Raw genomic sequence first — 24,270 nt, 5'->3', positions numbered from 1 at the left:
CTCGAGAGGGCACTTTGGAGTGAGCCGCGCTCAGAGGGTGTTTGGCCTTCTCCTCCACATGTTGGAAGAGGTGGGAGAACCCGCGTTTGACAGGCGGCCTGCTCCCGGTGGTGTACCCGTTGATCGCAGTACACGTATTGCATGTCAAGGGGTGCATACTTGCCAACCCTATCGGTTTAACCGTTAGGCTGTAGATGTTAAGTCAATTTTGAAAAAAATTACTAAACAGCTCTATAAAACTTGTAAATGGTTGTTTTCCTTCCCATTATTGGCACACAAAAAAATCAGTACGTTGTAATATGTTTTTTTTTTCAACTTGTTACCAAATTGCCCACCGTTTAAATCGTTGGGGTTGGCAAGCGCGGTTGGATGTGAAAGCGGTGGTGTAGGGGTGGGAGGGTGGGTGGGTGGGATGAGAATGGGAAGGGATATAGGGGATCCAGGCAATCATAAGGAATTTGGGGATTCAGCTTGGTGGGGGTTGGTGATGGAGGGGGGGCAAAGAATAAATGAAAAATAACGAGGGGGGGGGCGGGGGTAGGTGGTGGAGTGATTGAAAAACCGCTGGCCTAATAGCTCAATGAGAAAGCCGTGGCACCCGAGCCGAACCGTATTGTGCCGCGACAAAGCGGGAGGGTGCGACGGAACAAAGGCGACTTTATGCGGCGTGTGTGAGAATCGGGGAGCGCTCGCCCCGCGAGTCACGGGCCCGGGGACAGAGGCGAGGGTAACAGATGTCTGGTTTCAGTGACAAAAGGCATGAGAAAATGCACTGTACCCCCCCCCCCACTCCCCCCCTCCCCCTCTACCCCCCTCCCGTCCACCCCCTCCACCGCCCCCCTTCCATCGCCCCCCCCTCCACCACCCCCCCCGTCCACCCCCTCCACCGCCCCCCTTCCACAGCCCCCCCGACCACCTCCCCCCCCCACCTCTACCGCCCCCCCCCGACCACCTCCCCTCTCCACCCCCCCCTACCGCCCCCCCGTCCACCCCCTCCACCGCCTCTCCCCCTCCACCGCCCCCCACCCCGTTCAACTCCCCCCCCCCCTTCACCGCCCCCCCCGTCCACCTCCCCCCCTTCACCGCCCCCCCCGTCCACCTCCCCCCCTTCACCGCCCCCCCAATTCACTTCCCACAGTCCCCCCCCGCCTCCCTTCGCTTTCACAAAGTCACCTCAATGAGTTGAACACGTCGGCGGCTTTCGCGACCAAAATAAAAACAAAACCTCCATTATGAAAGCTCAACACAGTTCGTCACTGGCGCTGGCACGGCTCGAAACGTCGTCTATTTAGAATGTACACGCGTGCATAATTTTTGGGAGCAGTGTTATTGACGGAAAGTGTTGAGATTTCGTTGAATGTACTTTGTCCACCACCGCCGATGCAGTATTACGAAAAGCATATATGTTTGTTTAATGAGTGTAAGTCGCTCAGTTCCCGTCAGAATCAGAATATTTAAAATATACTGGAGCAATCCGATGAGCTATGAAGCTCTTTTTCACAGATGGATAGTAGGGATGGGTCAGAAATAAGAGAAGAGTAAACGTGTGTGGAATGGTGTGGTTTGTGTTTACAGTGTGCCATCTGATGTAGACCAATCAGTTACAAAAACACACAATGCATGCATTATCAGAGCATGTTTTGTTTGCATGTTCACCACAGGTACGTGTGGTTAATGCAGCTACTTGATTCCTTGCAAAAGGAGGTTTCTATTTGGTGTTTGAACATCCTAACATTTCCTGTTTTATTGCCTTTTATTATTTTTCAAACATCTCTCAAGGTATTGTTCATTAAACAAAAAAAAACACGCATGTATTATCCAGACAATTACAAATGAGTCTAAGTTTTGGTTTGATACTGTCATCATCATCATCTGTAATTTCATCTTTAAATGATCCTGATTATTGTATCTACGTGATTCAACGTACAAGGGGTATATAAACATATCATCCGTTATTGAAGAATCGAAATTCGACGGCATTTTGAACTGTACGGTTGAAATGCTGGCAGGATATTCCTTTAAATAATTACGATATCTTAAGCAAATATATCTTAAGCGCTGTTCAGCAGCACGTTTACAGAGTAATTTGAAACAATGACAGCGGAGAGGTGCTGGAGAAAACCTTCCACGTGTGTGTGCGTGTTTAAAAAAAAATACTTTACTTTTATATAGCGTCATTCATGCTCTCATCCCATAACGCTGTACATTAATTATATATAATGACCAAATCATCCTATATACAGCCACTACTACCAAGCGAACGAAAACCCCTTCTACTACCAAGCAAAAATTTAAAATGAATAAACAAGAAATTACACTGAAACAAAGAGCACAAATAACAACAACAAAGTAATCAACAACAAAGATATGGAGTCCATGAAGTCTAACTACACATCCCAGAGCACAATCGCCAACTTCCCAACGAAGCCAGGGCACCTTTATGGGAGGGGCGGTGGTGGAGTGCCAAAAAAAGAGTTACCACTCATTTATCTCAATCAAATTTTATATCGGACCTAACTGAAACTGCTGTCGAATGATACTCCATTAACGGATGCCACCTCTGTGGATGCCCTACGCAGGACACGCATCTTACAAGTGTAAGTATGCATTAACCACGGTCTTCGGCTGCTCATCCAAACACTATCCAGGTTCGACCTTGCTTAGCTCCCGATATCTTTCGAGAATGTGGCACTGCAAAACAATTACATTTTGGACATGCAATGCCTATTTCCTTCCCTATATGGCTGATCACAGATTGAGAGCTGATCAGTTATTTGGTCACATGTCCGATGCTGTCGTATCACAGAGCGCCCATTGTGATTTGGGAATGTGCAGACATTTCCGAATAAAGATAATTATTGTTATTAATTATAAAAAATCAACGTTATTGTCAGGTGCACCGTGGGGGTCTGTGACAGATGGCGCGGGGCAAGAGAGAGGGCACTGCCCATGGGGTCTCCTGGCTCTGCACAGCGACTGTGAGAATGCCCTGCATGGGCACAACGCACATTCCACAGTGCCCCCCCCCCAACTCTCCATCCCCCACCCCCCTCCTCCCCAGAGGGCCTGACCTATGTGGAGTCAGAAAGGACATTGAGATGGAGTTGGAGGTGATGGGTGGGTGGCGGCGGCGGCGGTGGTGGTGGCGGTGGTGCAGCGGTGCTGGGGGTATCATTGATGATGGTGGGGGGTGCAAGCTGGACTGGGCTGGTGAGGAGGGTGGTGGAGGAGGAGAGGAGAGTGGAGGATGTCCCAACCGCCACCACCACCATGGCAGGCATTCCTTCGATAGAAAGCAAAACCTCGGAGACAGGGAGGCCTTCAGAGCCCTCGGAGCTGCTGTCCGTCAGAGTCTCTGGCCTGAATAGTTTGTGGCCGCGTAGCGTAGCGTCGCAACCACTCGTAGTGAGCGGGGGGTGGGGGGTGGGAGAGCTGGTAGCCGCAGTGAGGTGGCAGGGCGGCTGTCACGGTGGGATTGACATCACGTACAGCTGGAGCCAGGGCTTCAGTTCTCATTGAATATTTCTGAGTCACCGGTAGACTGGGGGTAGGTGACACGTAACTTGTAGCAACAGCCATAGCGAGAGGTATGGTGGATGTGGTGAAATATTTTCTCGTGAGAGCCAGCTGCATTAACGCCATGACTTGAGCTAGCGGTTGACCGGGTGACTCGCAATCGGAGAGTTCGCTGTTTAGCTCCCAGTTAAAGCTACATTTTTGTCTTCTGTTTTTTTTTTGGGCACCCGTGGACAAATTGGTGTCCATTCCAATGTCACTAAGGCCTGCAGCATGCGCCAAACACAAACCAACTCGACGTCCGAATGGAATACCCCCCCTCAAAAAAAGTGTTGAGACTCAGCAAGACTTGTTGTGTGTATTCCTAAAATTTGTATTGTTATAAATAACTACATAAGCAAATATGTTTTCACACACCGATGATTCAAGCCCTTTTTTATTAATGCAAGACCAGCCAGTCTGCATAGGAGTTCGGCTGCCGCTTCGTAGCCGATTGGGAATTGCAGGAGCGTGGACGTTTCCAAACGGGCGCGATGAGCTTTGAATCAGAGGTTAAAGACTCCGTAACATTATGGGGCAAAGAGGAAATCATTATGCGTGTGTGTCACAGCTAAAATCTCTAAGTTGTAAATGTTAGTTATGACTAAACTAAACGTTTCCTGCTGGTCACGGTGAGAAGCCGTCTTTATTTTCCCAGAGCCACAGTGCGTGGGCCCCTCGCTCAGCCAAACCTTTCGCTCAAAATCCCTGGTAGGCCTTTTGCTCACTGGGAGAGGTCACTCTTACCACCTCTCTTGCATCCCGTCGTCTACAACTCCCTTACCCCCAGACATCTGTGCTGTCTACTCCCTGCCCCTGTTGAAATCCAGGCACAAGATTCTCTCCGTCCTCTTGTGCGCCCATGAATGCCTGTTCCTTCTCAAACATGCAAAGTATATACGTGTGTACGATGTGATCGCATCAAGAGGCTGTGTACATTGACTGTGTTGCTGCTGCATTGGCACGCCTCCTCTCTCCTTCATGATGTACAAGTGCCCCACTGTGTCCGTAGAGCATCGCGAAATGCAGTCGACTTTGGATGCGAACGTTAACACAAAAATGTCATCGCATTGCACCGTGAGCCGATTAATTTGGCATATAAAACGAGGAGACGGCGATAAGCTCAGATGCGATAAGCACTGTCTGTATTGGCAGTGGGTTTTAAAAAGTATTATTATTATTACACACAACCTAAAATAAAAATCCGAGATAAATTTTAAGCTACCTACTTGCACTCCCCGGGCACTTCACAGGCGCCGTGCTGGGCGCTGCATCCCTGCCGGCATATCGCTGCACGACACAGAGAGAGGAGGAGGCACAGAGGAAGAAGAGTCATTAGCCGCACGCCATCAATCATCAGTTCAACGCATTGGCGTTAACATTGCAGATCATTTGTTCAAAAAAGTCCATTCCTTCTCGAGGATTTTAACCGGCCACCTCACCCCCTCCACCCCCCCCAATATCGAATCTTAGTCGATCTGGCTCATTCACAGGTGTCTGGTGACACGAGGACCAGGTCAGAATTCACCACAAGCGACGGCTGCTGGTAAATACGAGAAGCCAGACCACCGAGGGGAAGGTAATGCACTCTGCTAAGAGTGGGGGAATCGATGATGGCAGTGAAGCGCTGTCTGATCAGCCAGGAGACGGCGTCACCCTCTCGCGGCGATGCATACTAAATCATTAATAATTATAGACGGATGGATGGAGAGATATGGCAAGACAGAAAATAATTATTGAAAGTTGTGTTTCTTACAATTAATGTTGAATATCCTTTTAAATTCAATATGTGCGCATGACAAATGTCACGAATGAATGGATGTCAACATTTGCCCTAAAAGAAAAAAGATATTAAGCAACGTTTCGGGTACTGCAGCACACATGAAGGGCCTTTGCTCAAAACGTCGACTATTTTCGGGCAGTGTTATTGCCGAGTGTTTAGTTTTTGCTCTTTGCGATAATACACCACTGCCAACGCAGTTTCGAGTATTAAAAAAACATAGATGTATTACATTATGCGAATATATTCAAGTAATTTAAAAAAATAATCATCATCAGCCATGATCAATCCGCTGCTGGATGAAGGCCTCCCCAAAGCCGTTGGCATAAAAATCATGGTCTGGAGAAGCAACAAAAATCTATTATCGCTTTACTATCATGGAGCGAGTGTGGGTTTGTTACTCTGTTTATCTGTCCAGATTCTTTTACTTTTTAAAAGCCATTGTTTCTAGCGTGTAACATTAGCGATACACCCGTGCGCAATTTAGTATTGACTTTACGCATTGTTAAATGCCGGTAAAAAGAAAAACATAAAACAAATCATGGGTGGCAAGGCTAGTTTTAAAACAATTAGGTTTGATAAGGTTAAACTAAAAAAACCTCAATATCCCGAAGGGCCAGTTATGGTGAGGATTTGAGGTTTATTTTAAAAAGACGCCATTTTATTTTTTGCAGGAAGTCTGCTGAAGTGACGGACCGCGGAAGGCCGAATCTTGGCATTACCTGAGTTACTAGTGTCATCAAACGAACCCAATTTCCACCGCGAGCAGGATCATGGATCAGGACCTGGATGAGGATTTACTCGATTCCGAAGAATCTGATAGTGATGTCGTAATTGTGATGGAGAAGAATGGAGTGGCCGACGCAGGGAAGGTCAGTGGATGCTTGATGGGCCAGTTTTGGCGCTACTTCACCGATGATCCGGAACTCCACAAGTTGAAGAGTGCCGTCTGCAAACATTGTTGCACCAGACTCAACCATCACAAGAAGGGTGAGCGGGCGATGAGGCACCTGAATGCATGCGCCGCTTTTCGGAGGGAAATGAATGGTACCGAGATAGATGATCATCCTAAGTGGTACGCGCTGAACAAGAAGCGGGCGAAGCCATCGAAGGCAAGCGGTAGCTCAACTCCATCTACATCGAATGCTTCGTCGATGAAGCAAGAATTTATCAGAGATCATCACCTAATACCCAAGCTCGATGAGCGAACGAAGGAGAAGTTCGAGCAGGTCATAGCATTGCATTACTTTGTCTAGGGCACGTCGTTCCAGCGGGTCGAGGAGGAGAACCTGGTGATCGCTGTGAAGGCCCTTCGCCCAGATGCAGTGCTGCCGAACAGGAAGAGGCTGGCCGGACCATTGCTCGACAGGGCGTACATCGACATGAAGAAGAAGGTTGACACTGTCCTGGACAATAAGACCGTTTGCCTGACATCCCATGCGTGGTTCAACATCAAGAATGATCCTAACGTGAACTACATGGTCACATCGCCGTCCACAACGTTGTTTCTCGAGTCGGTGTCCACTAGAGAGCAGGGCCACAATGCTGACTGGATCGCCTCGGATCTTCAACGTGAGATGGCGTCCCATCCGAAGGTTACTTTCGCTGGCTCGGTCACCGACAACACATCCACCAACAAGAATGCGTGGGAACCGCTCTCGAAGGCTCACCATTCCTCCTATTTCCAAGGCTGTATGTCGCGTGATCTGCATTTGCTTGTCTAATACATATTCTCTGCCATGAAGACGATGAAAGCCGGCCAATCAGAACACACATACCCGATCGACTATCCGTTCGAGTACCTGCTTGAGTTCATCTTGGGGTGCAAGGACAAGGTCAAATTGTTCACAATAGTCATGTTCTCAAGGTACAGCTGCAGTCTGAACAGAAGATTGCTGGCGTTCGAGCGGTGGTCCGTCCGGCTCCTACACGTTGGGGAATGATCAAAGGCTGTTGTGAGATGCTGTTGTCGTTGGAGAGGATTCCGCATTCCATTGTCACAGCTCACGACTTCATCAAGGGGACGGCAGCTCAGATATCCCAGCGCATGCGAATCAAGACCATCATTATTAGTGATGACTTCGTCTTTCCGTTGCAGAAGTCCCTTGCCATTCTCACACCGATCGACACATTGATTTAAAAATATCAATCCGATTCCGTACCAGTCTCTGAAGTCTTGCCGGATTTTCACGCCCTCCCTGCTGAGTTTGCCAAGGTGCACGAAGACGGTCATGCGAGCACTGACGAGATCAACTACCTGATCAAGTTGGCAGCAAGTCGCTTTCAGTTCATGTATGGAAAGGCCCATAGACTGGCGTATCTGTTAGATCCTTGCTTCATTGGAGAGGGCTTGAGCCCGGCTAATGGAAAAGAGCTGGAGAACATCTTACTGGAGACACCGATCTGCGATGAGACGGCGGTTGATGATGATAGGTGAGAGGCGCTCTTTATGCAGCTCACCGAGTACGTCATTTCGGCGCAGTAGGAGAAGGATGCCGGCAGCTTTAGATTCATTATGCTGCTTAAGGGACGTAAGACACCTTTGCAGTGTTGGCAGTCTGACGGCGTGGCCTGGCCCGATCTTCAGAAGATTGCCGTCAAGCTGTTCATGATGGCGACATCCTCTGTAGCTTCCTCGCGCAACTTCTCAACTATGGGCTTCATACACAGCAAGCTCAGGAACAGCTTGGCGCCCAGTTCGGTGGAGAAGTTGGTCTACCTCAAGAGCAACTATGCGGCGTTCGCCGAATGCAGTTATATGTCCAAGGGCGACGGCATGGACTCGTCGGAGGAGGACTAGTACTGATCCGGGAATATTGCGAATAAAACCATGAGGTTTGTTAGGTTTCATATTATTGGTTCTTTCGGTAAAGTCACGTAGAAGGGAAACAATAATATTGTTTCCCTTCTACGTGACAATAATATTGTTTCCCTTCTACGTGACTTTACCGAAAGAACCAAGAATATAATCCCTGCAGTCACGAAAGCTTTAAATCAAAATTTAATAGGTTTATTAAGGTTTATTAAGGCTTGAACCTTAAACCTCAAATTCGGATCTGAAAAAAAAGTTTTTTTTTCCACCCCTGAAACAAATGTTTGTTGATTCAAAGTTTGGGAAACGTTACGGCTGGTTTCCGACGGTCGGATTTGCGACACGAATTACGACGTCCATACAAGGGCACCGTCGATCGACTTACGACTCATTTACCAACACGCATCTGGACGCCAACGTTTCTCTGCTGCACAAAGTCCGATAAAGTCAGTGAGGGGTTGCTGCTGTGCCTGTTTGAAAAGGCTAATCCACTTAAATAGAGGAAGGAAGAAGACTAAGGTAAGAGGTATATATTTTTTCTACATTTCTATATATATAAAAAATAGATTTGTGTCAATTCCGGTAAAGAAAATGTTCACGGACAGTACTGCACTATACAACTTAGCGCTCTTGACCTATGAGATTATAGCACGAGGGGACTGTTTTCTAATATGTTATAGCATTACGAATGGTTAAATGGTGCAATGAAAATAACGGTTCATACGTTGTTGTTTTTTTTTAATCAAAAACATTCTTTCACATTATTGTCTATTCATTTCTTACTTAAAGTAATTCAGATGTCACGAATTCTAACCGATGACGCCTGAACTTGACATTGAAGCCAGAAGTCCCACCAAGTACTCCTCAGCACCGAGGAGGTGAGGTACCATGAGACGCGACATCCTCTCATCGTCATAATAATAATAACAACAAATTGAGACTCTTTGACTTTTTGAAGCAATTAACATACATTTGTTATCATGTTACAGTGTATTATGCATTATTTTTCCATTAAAAACGATAGCCCCATTTAAGTGTTAACATTTTTTTAAGCACCCTGTATATTCCATCTAAATACAATGACATCTCAAGACACTGAAGAACCAGTAGTTTAGATCGGGAGGAGCTGTTGGTATCCATGGGTTACCATGGGAGATGTTATCTCCCTCGCCTTGTACGCAGGCAGTCATGGGTTTGACTCTGGGTCCTGACGATTGATGCCTGTACAGTATATTTGGAGTTCGCGTGTTATTACCCCGTGGCCGCATGGATTGTTATCCGGGGTCCTCTGGTTTTTGCCGCCCACATTCATAAACGTGCCTTCAGATTATTTGGCTGCTACTCTAAATCCCTCAATATGATGATGTAAGCCACTTCGGTGAACAATAACGTGTGGCCAGGTCGCCTCTGAAAAATAAATGCAGCAAATAGCTCAGCTGACTTTACCTAGTAAAACAAAACAGTTGAACTTATTACCAAAAAAGGGTCGATAACCACAGTGGTACAGGGTCGCCCACCTCGGGCATTCATTCCCCCACCCCCACTCCTCAACACACACACCTGCCATCCCGTCTTACCTATCTTGCAGTCGGGTCCAGCCCAGCCCTCGATGCACACCTTCCCGCCGAGCCCGTCGCACGAGTAGTGGCCGAAGTAGTCGTTGCGGGGCTTGCAGAGGCGCGTGCAGTTGGCGCTGTAGTAGTGCGGGTCGCAGAGGGCGCGTACGCGGTACTCAAGCTGTGCGCGTGGACCCGAGTGCACCTCCGTGTGCCAGCGCTCTGTGGGCAGCAGCAGCCCCGAGTAGGTGGCACGCGCGATCAGCTGACCTCCTGCACGCACACGCGGACAGACAAAGATTCACAAAGCCACCCAAAAAGGATTCAACAAACCACTGAACAAAGATTCACCAAGCCACCACCCAACCCCCCCCCCCCCCGCGTTATAGCCTCAGCAGACTGTCGGGGCAAGCGCTGTTGGCGGGCGCCGATGAAGGCCGATACTAAACCATTTTGTTTTATTTTAGCAGGTAAGGCCCGCTGAGAGAAGCGACCTGGCTACAAAATGATAGGTCAACGAAGTGGCTTATTACGTAGAAATTTGTAGCAGCCAAATACTCTCAACGCGTGTTGATTCTTAGTGTCGAGGGAAAAACCACAGGACCCGGAGAAAAATCCACACGACCACGTGGAGAACACGCAAACTCCAACTATACAGCAGGCGTGAGGGTCGGGATTGAACCCTGCCACTTTTGTTTCCCCAGTGACGACGTTTACTGCACTTGATGGCAGTGAAGCGGTGTATGATCAGCCAACAGGCGGAATCATCATTTAACATTGCTAGATGCAGAGAATTGGCAAGACAGAAATGATCATTGTTAGGGTACTCATTAAAGGCTAAGTTGACCTAGAAGAGGGCCTGGAATGGGTCAAATGTTTCTAACTGACGTTAGCCATGAGTGAGAACTGAACTCGGGTAACCAGGTTCATAGGCCAGTGCACTAACTGCTGGACTCAGCCATCCTTGTGAATGCAAAAAAATAAATCTGACTTGAAATGGAGATCTCGTTCTTAAGCGATAATTCATTTGCGCAGATGGCCAAGCCCCCACTGTGCGACCATCTTACAGAAAACAATAAAACCCACAGAATCAACTTTTTGGCAGAACATTTTAAAGAAAAGGGGCGTCATGAAATCAAAACCAATGGTTTTAACAAACGCAAGCCTGGGTGGCTTATGTGGAAGTCATTTGCCGTTTAACAAACTAAAACTATTCTTTACTTTATTCTAAATTGGCCTGAATAATGTATTAAAAATACAGTCAGAAAATGTTGCTATTTTATGCAATTCAATTCCCTCATAACCCAGAGAAGTTTATAACAAAGTATACTTTGCTTAAGGCAACCAGTTAAATAGAAACCAAAAACCCCAGGCCAAGCGATGGGTACTCTAATCCAGAGGCTCTTATGATGAATTCTTGGAGGGCTCAGACATTCAAATACATAAATAAATAAATATTCTTCATTTTAAAACTATGCTCCCCATCTTGCACTGATCAGATTCCAAATAATATTATTAAATTTTAACTTGGTTGCTTATTGTTTTTATTATGCAAACATGAATATGGTTTAGAATTTTTAAAGGGAGCCACGCTTTGCCAGATATTTCTTCTGCTGCTATTCTTTGATTTTCGATATATTACCTTAACCACGAGCTTTTTCATAATTTTTTTTAAAGAAGCACTTTCTAAACAAAGTTTTTTAATTCATTGAGCTGGCTGGGTGATTCAACTGACCATGATCAAACGAGGGTCTCAAATCAAGATGAGCACGTTGATGGTCGAGGTCCTATCACTGAAGACTGAAAAACAAAACGACTCATCACAAATTGGTTCACTTCCATCTCTCAGAATTAAAATGTCTTAGATTGGTTTGGCACGCAATGAACATTTTAATTTCCAATGTAGTTCCATGATGTCTGTTTCAGCGTGCCATTCTCTAACGTGCAATTGATGCACTGCTCCGCAACGGTTCCAAATGTAGACTTCATCTCTCGTGCCACGACGCCAAAGGCACAGCTGGAATAACATTGGGAAAACAGACACCAAAAAACACTGAATGTTAATGCATGCTTAAATGATTGTTCGATTTTGCAAGAGGCACAACGAGATGTTCACTGGCTGCTGTTTGGTGCCACATGAACAGCACCAAGCCTTGTCCCCAAGGAGCTGCTAGCAATGCGGTAACTATTTAATACAAGTTTAATGACTTCAAATTTCACGACTGCAGGCCCCTTTATCCCTTAGCAGGCAGCATTCTGATGCATAAGACGCACTTTCTCCCACTGTAATTTGAGGTAGAAGTTATGGGTTTGTCTGACAATCCGGTATATGCGTGCTTGTATGTGGCCATATTTGTATAACTTTATTGACACCAGACACAACTTTGGGGTGCGCGTCTTACTTTATGGAGGTCCTAGCAATCCAGAGAATATAGTATTTCGCGTGTGAACGGGTTCTCGAGACGGGAGTTGGTTTTGCTTAATTTCCAGTGAACCCCGAATTCTGGCTTTAAACATGCCCGGCTTGAAATGGTTATACTACACAGACGCCTTTCTCTAAATCGGCTCGAGCCTCCTGTAAATCACGTGACTTATGTGTGAAGACTCCTACTCTGAACCCCTCCCCTCTCTCTGCTGCCGCCCACTGTGAAAACAGACGCCGCTTCCCTGCGCAGCAGCACTGAGGCCCTCTCACGTAGCCTCTTCCTCTCGATCCTCATCTCTCCGGACCCCTTAAATCCCATTCCTCCACTCCTTTTCCATCATTTTCCTCTCATTTCCCATTCTTTCTTCCCCCCCCCCGCCCCCCCGCCCTTCCCTTTCCTGATTCTTCTTCTCCTCCCAATGCGTCACGTCTTTGACGCTGCTCCCCTTCTTCCGTGGTGGTGCACAGCCACGGGTGTAAAGAAAAAAGTTCCCAGTCGAATACAAAAAGAGCGGCAATAAATATAACCGCCGTGAAAACGGCGCAGCGCTGCGCCACCGTGGGCGCCAGCTGCGTGTGTGACAGACCTTCGCGGCGGCCCGAGACGGACAACCCAAAGCTCGCCTTGCTCACGGACGAAGACAAAAAAAACGTAAATCTGCAAGTTAATGAGAGTGCGAAAGGCATCGGAGCCGCGGGGGAACGCAAGCGCCGACTTGCCGGGATTGTCGTGATGATTGTTTACGCTGGAACAGTTAAATGACTCGGGGTATTGTGAGAGCGAAGACGAAGATTCCGCCCCGTAAGAGCCTGAACAGACTGTTGGGAAAAGTGATGTTAGCGAGCACCTATGAAGGCCCGCACGCGAGGCGGTGGGCGGCCAGCACCACGCCCGACCGCCTTTGTCTTCCCCGTGGTGATGTTTTTACACACCGCACTAAGTACTCATTTGAGGCTGAGTCGACCTAGGGAATGCCCCAGAACCGGTTCAGATAATCGTCACCGGTGTTGGCCATGAGCGGGAATCGAACTCAGGGTGGCGGATTCGTAGCGCAGCACGCTAACCGCGACACCACCGTTCCCCACAAACAGACACACACACCACACACGAGTGCTGTACTGTAGTCAGGCGAGGCAAGACTTTGACATTACGCTTTGCCTTGGCAGACATAAACCAGATGAAAAGTGTTACGGCCAGAAGCAATTATTGCCATCAGAAAACCAACATGGTACCTTGGAGATTTCCTGAAAGAAATTGCTCGGCTTTGATCTGAGCGCACTAACTTGATCGAAGAGTCAGCAGGGAGCCGCAGTAATGGTACGCTTACCACGCCGCGCTTCTTGTCACATGCGTTGGATTGTTTGGGAAGCTGGTTTCTACCAAGCAAGGCCGCTCGCTCGCCTATTCTGTGCACGAAATCAGCACGCAGGATCTGTTCGGACGTAATGGTGTAATTCACTGCAGGCTTTCTTACCAAATAATCCCCAACGTTGCCAGGTGCAGTTGAGAGGCAAAGACTATCGCCGTGCATAGAGCCTCTTTAGGGTCAACATGTCCGGTTCTCCATGGGGCTGAAGCACAGATCCCAGCCTTCCCACCGCTTGATATTATTTTAACCATCTATTTTCCAACATTTTGTTTTTATGACTCGCACACTGGACTTGCAATGCAGAGGTTTGCCGGTTAGATTCCATCACCCGGCACGGTAGTTGAAACGATGGTGCAAGTTTAATAAAATCTCTCCTCACCGCCCCTGTCCACCCAGAGGTGTAAATGGGTCCCACCACAGTTAGTCGATCGACAGGTCACGTGCAGTGGGGTAAAGTGTGGGTACACCCACCTCTTCTAAGACGTCTGGCTAGCGTGAAAGAGTAGGCCAAATATCCTCCAGGGGGGCTTTCTTGAGCTTCCCCTAGTGGATGCGCTTCCACCACCGATATTGCGAGAAACCTCAAGTAAACCCATGCATACCTCCCGTCCACGGGGTGACACCCAGCACTGACATCTCTGGTCAGGTCACGGCCTCCACGCCTACAACACCTGGCAGGCGCTGGCCATCACCCATCCAAGTACTAACAGGGCTTAACCCTGCTAGACGTCTGCCCCCCCCCCACCTCCCCGATGGCATTGGCGTGTTACTGTTCAAAAGCCATGGCCACAAACACACGCCAATACGTGTGGTCTTCTTGTTTCTTCAAAGCCAGAGGTCTCACTATTGCATAGGGGTCGACTGCTCAGATTGTATTTCTCCGTTTATGGTGGCTCCTACTCTGCGCCTCTTTTTCCCGTCACACGATGACTGCTGCGGGCGCATTCACCGCAATGCCACGCGCCGTCTGCTTCACGAGGGACGTCTAAGGTCCCCCCTGACGGCATCACCCAAGAGTGGGCCATCGTCTGCCGGCGTCAGGGCCCGCTTTTGCCAAATTCGCAAATCACACCGCAAATTATTAAAATTGGGATTATGCACTAACCAACACTCCCCCCCCACCCCCTCCTGGCAGACTGATGCCCCAAGATCGCTCTTGCAAAATGACTCACCCTAGTTCTCTTGAGTTCTCACCATCCGATTAAACAAAATAAACCTGAAACTTGGATGTCCATTGTCCTCACATCTCGTTCCACGGCCTCCTTCCATGCCACCCTCAGCTCGATCTGTCTTGCTCGGCAGGAAACTGGAGCTTATGCACTTTTAAATCTAGATTGAAAACTCATTTATTTAAAACAGATTTTTGCGTTTCGTTGTCCTTCCCCCGCGCACCTCCGATTAGCGCGGTTGGCTACGTACGGTGCGAAAAATGTTCAACATGCACACATTACTCTTTGGTTCCTTCGTTGCGATCGAAACGTCGTGTTCTTTTATTATTTTGTCTACCTACGTGACTTTACCGAAAGAACCAAAGAGTATGGATTCCTGCAGTCACGAAAGCTTCAAATCAAGATACATACATTACATTATTTTAATTTACGTTATCGATTCCATGAAAAAAATCGAATCATATCTCCTTGATTGACATTATCCAACCCATCAAACCCCAAACCTTTTTATTTTTGGCTTCCACTCGACAAAGCCTTTAATTTTATTCATTTTTTGCTCCAACGGCATAATGTCATGCTGACAAACTGGCAGGCGCAACCCGAAAACACATCACGGTCCTCTACGGCAGGAGCATTCATTTAAATGTGCTTCTAATGAACGTCAAAATGTAGACGACTCTTAAACGGGCAGAGTCATTCATTTAACTGCGGCACGCGCGCCGTGCGTTTCGGGCGCCTCAAGCCAAAGCGCCGGTGCAGGCAGCGAGGAGGCCAGCCGGGCCCAAAAGTTGCAACCGTTCATGAAATTCAAGAAGCTGGCGATGCCTCAACAGGCCAACTCCTACTATATAGAGGCTGTCGACCGATGACATCACCGCGCAGGTATCTATTTATACCCCCCCCCACCCCGAGGGAGAGGCGCGCGGAAAGCCCCCTCCCCCTCCCCAAAAATAAATAAGCAACGGAGGTCGTCTCCTGCGGCGTGAGTGGCACCACTCGCAGCCAGCGAACCGCGAAGTTCGGCAAAGGCTCCTTTGATTTGTCCATGCGCTCACACACACACAAAAAAACAAACTCGCCCAACACATTTGTCAATAAGACTGGCCTCAATACACCCCCCCCCCCCCCCATAAAGTATATAATAAGGCGACTTTTCTGGTAATGGCCCTTCTCTACAGAGATGCCAGGGAGGCAGAGTTTATTGATCAATGGGCGAGTGGCACCGTATCCGGTAGAAAATCTGCGCCGTTGATCGTTCAATTGCAACGCAAAATATTGTTTGTGATAGCGGTCCGAGATGCACGGGGCATTTCGAAAGTAAATTAAGGGGAGCATTTAGAGGGGAAGAGTGATTGGGAGATAAGTCAGTATTGGTGTGGTGTGTGAGGAGGAGGAGCGTGGATAGCACTGGTCGCTACGTACGGTGCAAAAAATGTCCAACATAGGGCACATACAGTGAGTAGATTCTGCTCAGAGTGGGGAAAATCAGAACACAAGAAGAGGACACACAATAACACACACAAAATATAACACTATATACTACACTGAATGGTCTCTTGTCATTGCCTTAATGGCATCCCGACTGGATTATTGCAACACTCTTTTTTATGCCCCCCCCCCCCACAAATCCCTTGTCTCCAAACACCAGACGATGCAAAATCGTGCTTAGTCTGACTTCTCACACCCACACGCGTAAATGAGAACACATCTCCCCAATATGCTAATCACTCTGCTGATTCCCAATAGATCCCTGGATCATTTTCAAGATTGGACTCACCGCTTTCAAGACCACCCATTGACTCGTTCCTGACTATCTCTCCCCTCTCATCTCACTCTCCTCCCCTCCGCGCACTCTCCTACCTCTCCCCTCTCATCTCACTCTGCTTCCCTCCATGCGCCCTCCTCCCTCTCCCGTCTCATATCACTCTCCTCCCCTCCGCGCACTCTCCTACCTCTGCCCTCTAATTCCACTCTACTCTCCTCCACGCACGCTCCTACCTCTCCACTCTCATCTCACTCCACTCCTCTCCACGCATTTTCCGCTCCAGCAACCAAGGCGTTTTGTCGAAGCCCCTATTCATCCTTCACTCGGTGGGAGGTCACTCATTCTCCTCCGCCGCCCCCGTGGTTATCTGCACCCTCAGCTCCCTGTTCCTGTTCAGGTCCAGTCTCGAGATATTTCTCTCTGCTCCTCTGCCTATGGTTGAGACTGCCTCATGCAACCCAAACCATGGACCGTATTAGTAAACCACCGGAGTCTGCGCCGCTCCTTCAGCCGAGGGGAGATAGAAAAACGACACGAACTCTATCATGAAGCCCTCTCGTTGGGGCCACGAGACCTCGACATTGGCATTTAGCTCCAGCACATATTTCCATCATAGGCAAGAATAGAATATAGACTGCCTCTCTGTGTAAAATAGAAATTCTCACTGGGTGTTCTCCGAAACGTCTCATTTTTTCTTCCTCCGATGAACACTTCATTAAACGCCTCAACATTGAGCCACACAACTTGTCGAGAGCGTGTCGAGAGCGTTCACTCGCATTTAAACCCACTGCTAAAATGTGTTCAATCGTCGTTCATTGTGCCACAGAATGTTGGCACTGAAGTCGGTGAGACTGTAGCACGGGATTTTTTTTAGTGATAAAATAGGAACATTCTATGAACAAGGCAAAAAACAAGTAGATAAATCATTGTATTAAATAAAATATCACTATACAATTTTATATAGCGGCGTTAATGCAGAACAACGCTGCGCTAGACAAAAACAATCACGTAAAATAAGAAACACATTTTGATAAACATGCATGTGGCGAACATAAAATAGTAATAACCCAATAATGCTCTGACAAAGCCACAATATGTCCACTTGTTTCTGCGGTTTTAGAGGCAGCATGTTACGCATAATTAAGTAATAAATAATCATTTACAGCCCTTTGACAATCCAATGCTGCGTGATGGTTCCCCCATGCCGTGTCAGCAATGGGAGATGTTTGACTATACTTCACCACGCTGGTCGGTACAGTTGAGATATCACTCACCGTGCCAGCAGTATGAAGTATGGTTCTAACAATACACCACGACCAACGCGCCCTGGGAAAAAGGGTTTCAGGTATCGCTCGTCACTCATGAGAGTCGTGGCTGAGAATCAAACTTAGGCAGCTAGGTTCATAGCACAGTGCGCTAACCACTGCGCCGCCATTCCCCCCCCCATCCCCATTTTTTGGAGTTACGCAATTTGAATATCCAGTTGACCTTGCTCAATACCATTGGGACGAGCGCACATGTTGGCTCAGGTTCTACGAGTGGTCTTTAATTACCCGGAGAATTTGCAGTTAAATGGAATAAGGTGGAATAAACGCGTGCGAACCTTACCAGAAGTGCCGTTGTCTTGATCCCAGGCCTCCAATATCAAGGTGATCGCCCTCTGAAAGAGAAGCGACGGAGTGAATGAACATGAGCAGTGGCCAGAGCGAGAGAGCTGACAAGAGAGGTCTGACAACGATGTTAATGAGTTCGCTATTTCACACAAAGTGAAACAACAACAACAACAAAACCCACACAGCAGCAGCAATAATGAGTCGGCTCTCCAACATGCTTTTTGGTTGTGCCACGCGTTGTTAGGCGCGATGTCCGACGTTTCGCTCCCAGCTGCTGGGAGCTTCCTCGGGAACTGCAGAACAACACGCGGCAAAACCCCGGGCCTAACAGCACCGGAGAGCTTACGCAGGCGCAGCCGCCTTCAGTTCTTGCCTATGCCGAAGCGTCCATCGCCGAGCATGAAAACATTTCTGTGCTGAGACTGGGCTGCAGCCAAGGAGGAGTGGGTGGGGGGGGTATTTGCAAGCTTAAGTAACAGCGTGCTTCATACGCGCGCACAAGTTCATAGCAACCGGCGTTGCCAAAGCAGCGTGCCTCGCGAATCGTATGTCATACTTTACAGTCGATTGTCAATCCAACGCTGCATGATGAAAGGCCTCTTTCACGCCGTGTTGGCTCGTGGGAGGCTGTTTGGCCATCGGGCCAATCATGCGAGAATAGATTTCTAGAGATAGATTTCATCCCTATTCGTTATTTAGCCTCCGTCGTCAGCCTGTCTGCCAGGGTCGTGACGCTCCTTTGGATGATTTCCAAAAAGCCTCAACGGAGGGAACGCGCACGAGATGACGTCCAGCAACACGTGCAAGGTGCTGCTCGACGTATTGTCGCATCGCGGAGACGGCGTAGCAAAGCACAGTGGAGGCCTTCATCCAGCAGTGGATCGATCATGGCTGACGATGACGGTGACGATGCAAACAGGACTGGCAGTGTCTTGAGACTCCCCAGTTTGTTGTCTTCATTTCAAAGTTGTCACGACCACGTGGGACATGTGGTAGGGCTAACGGCACGACCTCCCCACACGCACGTGCCAACCAAACCCTGCAACTCCACCTCTTCGCTCCCCAACCCAGCCACGGGTGCCCCCCAACGGCACCGTCCTGCACACACCCCCCCCCCCTCCGCTCACCGCCCGTTACCGCTACCGCAATGACGTTCACAGAGCCAAAAAAATAAGATGTGGCGAGAGACACGAGTGAAGATGTCGCCCGTTGCACGACCTCTGCGAGCATGCTCTCGCGTGCGCTGCGCGTGCACGTGGCGCGCGTGCAGCGGATTACACGGCGAGGCTGCGACCTCTGGGTTACCCAGAGGTTAAGGTCCTCCTCGCAGTAGCTGCGCTCACCCCGTCGCTTTTACTCGGGGCGGGGGCGGGGGTGGGGATGGTGGGGGGGGTGTTGACAAGATGCGAGGTACTGTATATTACTAAAAGAACCCGTGACATCTCATGGGAAGAAGAATATGTCACGGTACAAGAGGAAGAGAACGAGAACTGCACGGTGTGAGCACTCTTGTTGTTGTTGTTGTGGGCAACTGACAATGCAGTCGGGACTTTGAATGTCCCAGGGAGACTGAGATATTTTTCAGGGCGGCTGCTTGACAGAAAGAGGACCATCCTGGGAAAACCGGGACGGGTGGCAACCCATGCACGTGGCTCAAAGATTGAACGCGTCGGAATACGTCGTCTCCTGACGAGGTGGCCAGGAGATGACTGCACAGTGATGGATTGAATCCATCTGTGCGGAACTTGGAGTGTTACTACCCCCCCCCCCCTCGTACATGTTAGGGATTTCTCCTAGTATTCCAGTATCCTCCAGCATGAAGCCAAACACTCATTTATGGAACGGTCCGTTTATCCAAATGCAAGACCCTGCTGTGTCTTGAGACTCGGTGACATTTTCCTGGCCAAATAAAGGGTGTTATTACCGCTCTTAAACATACATCTGGTGGCAGTGTTTGTGTATAATATTTAGGAGCAAAAGAAATATATCCTGTGTTATGTTGGTTGGTTTTATTGAAGGCAATAAAAAAGTAAGCGGGCATAAAAATCTGCTACGATTTTGGTTAAAAGCTTACAAGACGTCGAGTAAAGCCTGAGACTTAGTGGGTAGAGAATAGCAACTCTCAATCGTGAGATCGCGGATTCAAATATGCGAGGTGGCCCGAAGATGTCAGTGCAGCGATGGATCCTTGAATCTCTCTGTGCGGAACTTTGATGGGTGACCACCAGGGCGTGTCAGATGTTGTAGGTGTGGGCTACGAGGCGGTCTGGAAATAGCAGTGCTGAGTGATTGCCCTTGGTATGTGTGCTGGGTTCTCTCGTGAGTTCTCCCACACGAAGCCACAGTCTGATTAATGGGATTGGCCAAACATCCCAATGCGGAACCCTCCCGAGAAATAGTCTTGAGCTCAATGAGGCTTTCCGAGTTAAAGGAAATTATAAATCTTAAATACTAGGGAGGGTTGACTCAACTCCATAAGCGTCTATTGTCTCTAGCGGGGTCAGTAAAATGTGTACCAGCTGGTCAGATCTTCGGTGGCGAGATGTTAACTCTCTTGCCTGGTATCCAGGAGGTCGTGGGTTCGATCCCGACCCTGACGCCTGCTGTATATGTGGAGTTTGCATGTTCTCCCTGTGTTCGCGTGGATTTTTATCCGGGTCCTCAGGCTTTTCCTTCCATATTTAGAATCAACATGCTTTAGAGTATTTAACTGCTATACATTTCCACTTGATAAGCCACTTCGTTGAGCTACCATTTGTGGCCAGGTCGCTTCTGAAAAAGAGAAATAGAGCTCAGTAGGCCTTACCTGGTAAAATAAAATAGTTAATAGTTTACTTAGTGGGAGGCGAGCGGTGGTTATCATTCAGACAAACTAGTCCCTGGCACAGGAACGTGGAATATTCCCCCAACAGCTTTGAACTGTCAGTGAAGCACCGCCCAAATGTTCACGTTGAGTGCAGTGACACCTTGACGAAACACGTTCGTGACACCATGTAATCGTGCCACATCGATTTAATTACATGACGTGGAACCACGCCCGGCACACAAAACACAAAACGCCAAACAATGCCCGAGTTTGTATCAACAAAGCCAGACATTTAAGGATGCTCAACGAGATGCTTACGGAGCGACTCGGTGACTCCCTATTCTCAGAGGGGACTTTTAAAGTATCCTTCCACGCTGACCGCATGAGTTTGAGGGATGACCAGACGTGGTGCAGCAACAACTGTGAACACTCGAGATTGGGCACAGGGGCGTTGTTAACCTTTTCTCGTTCCGATGACGTACGTTTTTCTTCTGATTCCGCACACGTATGTCATCGTACCGCAAACGATAACTTTATCGGTACCAAGGTTCCCAGAAGGTCATACGGGAGGGCGTGTGGCACAGTTTTGGCACCAGCCATCATAGAGTGCGGTTGTGTCGCTACAGTTATCTGCGGTTAGTACAATGTCTTTAAAACAACGGCGCTACGCCTCTCTAAATTAAATTGACGCTGAACCGCTTCCACGTTCCGAGATTCAGCGGTGAACGGGACGCACCCTGCAACTTGCAGTCATCTCTGAAAGGGGAACAAGTTTGGCACCTCTGATTAGCACGGTTCACGAGGTGTGGTGTGAAAGAAGTTCAACATACATAAACGAGACCGTTTGTGGAATTTCTGTTTGTCCGCCAATCCACATGTAACGGGGGTGGGGGGGGGGGTCTCGAAGATGATCCAATCAGAACTAAACTTTGGTATAGAGTGGTGTTGCTATTAGGGACTTATCCTATTGAAAACCGGCCAAATTGCCCAGAAGTGTTCCCCAGAATTTCGAGACACAAACCAGGGCGATTTGTTACTGATTGGACGGACAGACATGACGCATAAACACTTTTGCACCTTAGTCAGAAAACGTCTAAAAGCAACTCCTTGATAGAATTCGTGAGGAGAGGTGCTCAACTCACGTCTACAGCCCTGAATCTGCAAGCGGAAATTCCAATTTTTTTTTATGGCAGGGGAAAGTTCACCAATACCACGTCCACATTTAATAACCAATCGGCCTTCGCTCCCCGCCCCAACCCCCCCCCCTCCCTCGGAACAGCGAGAGGAACGGCCGAGTAGCCTGCCACTCGTGAGCTGCACGTTCCAGCCACTGCTCCCGCCCGCTGGGTAGCCTCACTGACGGCTCAGCGTCGCGACTGCGAGTACCACGGCGTTCTCACACAAGAACAATGCGGAGGACCGAGTGGGGGATCTACTCCTTGCACGCGGGCTCGGCTCCAGCGCGCACCGCTGTTGGGGGTAGTGAGTGAGCCCCTCTCTCACTGCTCACCAGCCTCCTTGGATGTGCTGCTGCGTTGAGTGCAGGCGGTGCACTGCACTGGGGCCCACGGGCCGAAGGGGCTCAGCAGGAGCTCGGGCTATGAAGGGTTGGGGGAAGAGGGGAAATTGGACCCCATCCCCCCCCCCCCCCCCCCTCTGATTAATTCCTTGCAAAAGGGCCCAATGGCTATCACGCTAAGCCACTGCTCGTGTATATGTTGAACTTCTTTCGCACCGTACGTTGCCAATCAGTGGTAATCGGAGTGGCACACTGCTCGCGTGTCACTGCTCGCGTGTCACTCGTTTCAAGAAGACGCACGCATGCACACAGAAGCCCCGCGCTGCTATACATCGAACAACTCGGGCTTAGTTTGAGCGATTTCTCTTGGGATCGACGACCCAGGAAACATTTCCGTAGCAGTTCCGCCACATTCAGGGTACATTTCGCGATAATAAATGGTTGTGGCGGCGGTTGTGCCGTACAGCTCGCTGGTGTGCTTTTTGGTTTGCACCGCGTGTTGTTCGGCACGATGTCCGACGTTTGATTCAGTTCCTGAAGAAGGTGACTGGCACGTGGAGCAAAAAACGTCGGACATCGTGCTAAAGAGCCAAACGGCACGACCCAGAAAATACGTCGGAGAGATAAACTAAACAATTTAAAAAAAATGTTTACTAGGTAACGCCCACTGAGAGATATAGCTCTTTTTCAGAAGTGATCTGGCCACAAATGATAGCACAACGAAGTGGCTTATGATGATGTGGAAATGTCAAGCAGCCAAATACTCTAAACGCGTTTTGATTCTAAATGTGGAGGGAAAAAACCGGAGTCCACGTGACCACGGTGAGAGACACGCAAATTCCAAATATACAGCAGCAGGCGTCAGGATCAGGATCGAACCCACGACCTCCTGTATACTCGGCGAGGTAGTTAACAACAAGCCACCATTGCCGCGCTCTTGACGGGCGGCTGGGAATGTATGAACGTGCCACTCGAAGCATGACCCGCTGGGTACTGCTTTGGCAGTCGCTTAAGACGGATCGCACTCCGCAACCGATAACAAAACCAGGCTGAGCCATGCCAGAGAAGTTTTGCTTGAGCGCGTATTATTATCAGATCGGAATTCTCAGAGGAGTTATAAATAAACCAGCGCCGATGGTGTGCCACATGCCGTGTTCTCCAAGGATATGTTACGGCACGTGTATTTTCCAGTGAAACACGCGCAGAGGATATGTATGCAATGCCTCACTCTACACATGCACTGTACCTCACAAATCAGGTGTACGTATTGTTTGGTTCTTGCCTACGACCAAATGGAAATTCCACATTTCTGTGACAGGAGCGAGTTACACCGACATGACAATCACAGTCAACTTCTCATGAAAGGCCAAGTCGACCCCAGACCTGCGCTTGAACTTATAACCTTCCACTCGCGAGCCACACATTCCACCCTATCTGTTCAGATCTCGGTAATTAAGAAAAATTGAGCCTCCTGGACACTTGTATGAATGGCCACCATGGCTTGCAAAGGCGTTGTGGCTGTGGGGCTGTGACGTCGACTCAGACTCGGCAGTGCTAAGCAGTCACCCCCCCCCCCCCCCACCCCGTACACGTGGTGGGTCTTCTCCGGACTCTCCCGTTTCCTCCCGCACGAAGCCAAAACTCTCAGTGGTGGAATTTGCCAAACATCCTGGTGCAGAACATCTCCTGAGAGATAGTCTTGAGGCTTTCGTGGCTCAATAATTGCCATTATTATTCAGAGGAAATATAACGAGCGGGCCACAACAAGTAATTTCGCCATCATTTGGGAGAGAATAATTCATAATTGGCTGTGGGGAGCGGTGGTGCAGTGGCTAGCGCGCTGCACTCCGAATTACACTACCCGAGTTCGATTCCCGCACACGGCCACCATCGGGGACGA

General features: G+C 48.8%; 1 protein-coding gene across 1 annotated transcript in view; it reads right to left on the bottom strand.

Moving 5' to 3' along the window:
- The window catches only part of LOC116948353 (uncharacterized), a 92,546-nt gene that overhangs the window by 45,535 nt on the left and 22,741 nt on the right, over positions 1-24,270 (bottom strand). Inside the window, exons 3-5 of the mRNA XM_032964955.2 lie at positions 18,041-18,092; positions 9,725-9,976; positions 4,785-4,845 (exon numbers count right to left, since the gene is read on the bottom strand). Coding sequence (XP_032820846.2) covers positions 4,785-4,845; positions 9,725-9,976; positions 18,041-18,092 — 365 coding nt within the window. The remainder of the gene's footprint in view (positions 1-4,784; positions 4,846-9,724; positions 9,977-18,040; positions 18,093-24,270) is intronic.

This window comes from Petromyzon marinus, chromosome 33, assembly GCF_048934315.1.
Source record: "Petromyzon marinus isolate PM22_M1 ecotype Great Lakes invasive population chromosome 33, UKy_Petmar_22M1.pri1.0, whole genome shotgun sequence".
NCBI classification, from domain to species: domain Eukaryota; kingdom Metazoa; phylum Chordata; class Hyperoartia; order Petromyzontiformes; family Petromyzontidae; genus Petromyzon; species Petromyzon marinus.
Note: the sequence above shows the minus strand (reverse complement) of the source record. Positions and strands in the feature narration are given on the sequence as shown.